The following is a 3,394-nucleotide window of genomic DNA, read 5'->3' on the forward strand; positions in this document are numbered from 1 at the left end:
ATAAATATTAGGGTAAATTACGCTTTTAGTATCTAAATTATTAGTTTTGGTTTGTTTTAGTGTCTAAATTTTTTCAAAATCATACTTAAAGTTTAGTTTTTATTTCATTTTAGTATCTCTATTCAAAATTTAACATTAAGTTTCGAAAAAATTGAAAGTTTATGTAATAAAACGAGCCAAAATTGATAGTTTAGGTGTTAAATGCGTTAAGTTTTTAATAGTGTTGTATTAAAATGAAACAAAAAACTAAATATTAGGTATGATTTTGAACAGGTTAAAAGTTTAAATATTAAAGCAGATCAAAACTAATAGTTTAGATACTAAATGCATAATTTTATTAATCCAACTTTAACCAACTCGGTCATACAAAAATTAGGGTTGTTTGGTTCGGGGAATGTAGAATTCTCATAGGAATGGAATTCACATCCCCTTGTTTGGTTGATCGGAAATCTCATTCCCGGTAATGTTTTATTACCAATAGTGGATTTTTTTGGGTATATTAACGGGAATGTCATTATCTTCATTCCCTTAGGTGCTGTTGGATTACCGGCGTTTTGAACTAAAATGCCCTTAATTTTTTTTCAAAAATATCCTTCGTCTTTCATTGAATAATAAAAATTCTACGAAGGTTAAATTACAAATTTATCCTTAAACTATTTTAGATTTACAAAAAAATCTATAATTGAAATTTTATATAAAGTTAAGGGGTTAAAATAAAATTTTACCTTTTAATGAAACCTTTTTATATTTTCAATTTTGTAAAAAAATTATATAAATTTTATGAATTTAATTTTTTTAAAGAAAATATATAAATATTTTTCAACTTGTTAAAGAAACAAATATATAATAAGGACAATTTAATCAAATATATATTCCAATAATATTTTATTCTTTTAACCAAACACAGTAATCTTACATTCCTGCTAATTAAACTAACCAAACACAAAATACAACATTCTCAGTAATCCTATTCTCTAGAATCTTTTATTTTCACTGATAATTTTACATTCCGTGAACCTAATTCACCCGAATAATTAAATCGTCGGGAAGGGAAATAATTAACAAGGCATAGATATAACAAGCCCATCATATTTCGTGGAAACAATGGCACCACATCTTTTCAGATAAAATGGTTGGTCCATCTTATCAAAAGAAATTTCCAATCATTTTGTATGACTTGTTTTGTTTATATATATATATATATATATATATTAGTTTTTAGGGTTTCGTTGCTATTCATTTAAAATGTGTCATTTTGTGGTTGAACACATATTGGGCTATTAAGATTCACCCAATGATGCATTTGACTTTTCTTATGTTTTTGTAAATCTTACATTAAAATAATTGATCGAATCACAAAAAACTTTTAATATTTTTCTAATTTCCTTTTTGTTAAAGAGAGCTTTATTGGTTTCACTACGGTTATTTAGGAAATTAACAAGTGTCCAAGTACTGAAGAATCATTCTCTTGATGTGATCCCCTTGGCTAATAGTTTAATATTATTAGAGATGATCATAGTTGTAGGTTTTCCCATGGTCAACCTTTGTATATATAGGGGGAGAGAGAGATAACAAGGAGAAGGATAGTTCAGACTTGAGAAATTTCAAATTTGCCTATATTCGTTTCTCTGTTTCCCCTTCTCTTCCATTGCTGAAACAGAAATTCTAAGCTTGGATGGGTATTCATGATGATGGTGCATGTAAAACTGCTCTCGTTCTCCGTTTAGGACTCTCATCGACCGTGGAGTCGCCGTCGAAGCCCGATAACAAACAAACTCCCAACAGGAATCCATCGTTTCTAAAGTTCGAAGCAACGAGCTTTGATGATGAACCCTCGCTGACGTTGGGGCTCTCTGGTGGCGGTGAGGTTGATGTGAAACCTGCGGGTGATTTGTATCGTCAAGCTTCGACTGTTAGTGCTGTTTCTTCGTTTTCAAGCGGTAAGGTGAAGAGGGAGAGAGAGGTTAGCAGTGAGGAATTAATGGAGGTTGAGAATAATAATAATAATTCCTCTAGACTCAGTGATGAAGATGAAGAAGGCGTTAATGGAAGAAAGAAGCTCCGGCTCTCCAAACAACAATCTGCTCTTCTCGAGGAAAGCTTCAAACAACACAGCACTCTCAATCCCGTAAGCTTTCAACAATTCTTTTGATTCTATATAAATATTGGATTGATTAATCTTTTGATTCTATATTTTATGCTTAACAGAAACAGAAGCAAGCTTTAGCAAGGCAGTTGAACTTGAAGCCTAGACAAGTTGAAGTATGGTTTCAGAACAGAAGAGCAAGGTAGATTAAACAGCAAACATAATCTGGGATTCCATCATATCTACCAAATCATTGAAATAAACTTGTTTTCTTGGGCAGGACAAAGCTGAAGCAAACTGAGGTGGACTGTGAGTTGTTGAAAAAGTGTTGCGAGACACTGACGGATGAAAACAGGAGACTGCAGAAGGAGATTCAAGAACTCAAGGCACTGAAACTGACTCAACCCTTTTACATGCAAATGCAAGCGGCCACCCTCACCATGTGCCCATCTTGTGAGATAACAACCGCCGTTGCCGACGCCAATGCCAATTCCAACACCCCGTTTTCGATGGCTTCGAAGCCTCACCATTTCCATAATAGTAATCCCTTAAGCAGTCCTTCTGCAGCTTGTTGATTAAGTTTTTCGGAAACTTATTCGTATCAAAAGAAAGAAAACACCACCCAACAAGCCATCAAACCCTTTATTATTTGGTTGAGGGCTTCTAGTGAATTAAAACTAGTTTAATTATTTAATTAATTAATTTGTAGAAATCACTCATCTTCCCCCCCCCCCATACATGTATGTAAATGTTGAATAGAAAATATATATAGCATCTATGAAAGTATTACTGTTTTTGTGTTTATAATTGATTCTTTTGTTCCGTGTGTAATTGTGTATTTCTTGTTTCGATCAAAATTTCCCTTCAAGTTTATATTATTAGCTTTAATTAATTATATGGCCATGGATGAAACAATGAATATAAAAAGAGATGATTTGACGCTGGCATTGCTTTCATTTTCCTTTTTAATTGTAGAAATAAAATTGCACTTAATTATATTTAAATATGAAAGAAAAATAACTACATTGACTATCATTTCAAAATGAAAAGTAAGGACTTTTTCCCCCAAGAAAACTTGCTTTGAAACTTCTTACACACTTGTCAAAAAGAATTCATGTTCAAAGAATTTAATAATATATTATTATTTTTACATAAATTTAGCAATATAAAATATTATGTGGAAAAAATGGTACAAAGGTTCATCCCATATTGATGGGTGGAATAGTGTCCACCTTTTTAGGTGTCTAAGAAGAAATATGATTAAGTGAGAAAGGAAAAGGTTGTGGGGAAGGAGGTTTTCTCTCTAAT

The 3,394-nt window shown here is 31.9% G+C and overlaps 1 protein-coding gene across 1 annotated transcript; it reads left to right on the plus strand.

The window, feature by feature from the left end:
* Positions 1 to 1,608: 1,608 nt before the first annotated feature.
* Positions 1,609 to 2,890, plus strand: LOC120216399 (homeobox-leucine zipper protein HAT22-like). Its single transcript, XM_039213835.1, has 3 exons — positions 1,609 to 2,128; positions 2,209 to 2,288; positions 2,367 to 2,890. The coding sequence occupies exons 1-3, from the start codon at positions 1,676 to 1,678 to the stop codon at positions 2,659 to 2,661; spliced, it is 828 nt and encodes a 275-aa protein (XP_039069766.1). The 5' UTR covers positions 1,609 to 1,675; the 3' UTR covers positions 2,662 to 2,890.
* The last annotated feature ends 504 nt before the right edge of the window (positions 2,891 to 3,394 follow it).

The sequence above is a fragment of the Hibiscus syriacus genome, unplaced genomic scaffold (genome assembly GCF_006381635.1).
Source record: "Hibiscus syriacus cultivar Baekdansim isolate YM2019G1 unplaced genomic scaffold, ASM638163v2 tig00110160_pilon, whole genome shotgun sequence".
Lineage (NCBI taxonomy): Eukaryota > Viridiplantae > Streptophyta > Magnoliopsida > Malvales > Malvaceae > Hibiscus > Hibiscus syriacus.

Coding starts and splice junctions, on each gene's coding strand:
- LOC120216399 (XM_039213835.1), top strand. CDS start 1,676: ATGGGTATTCATGATGATGGTGCATGTAAAACTGCTCTCGTTCTCCGT. Junction 2,129..2,208: donor AACACAGCACTCTCAATCCC/GTAAGCTTTCAA, acceptor TATGCTTAACAG/AAACAGAAGCAAGCTTTAGC. Junction 2,289..2,366: donor TTTCAGAACAGAAGAGCAAG/GTAGATTAAACA, acceptor TTTCTTGGGCAG/GACAAAGCTGAAGCAAACTG.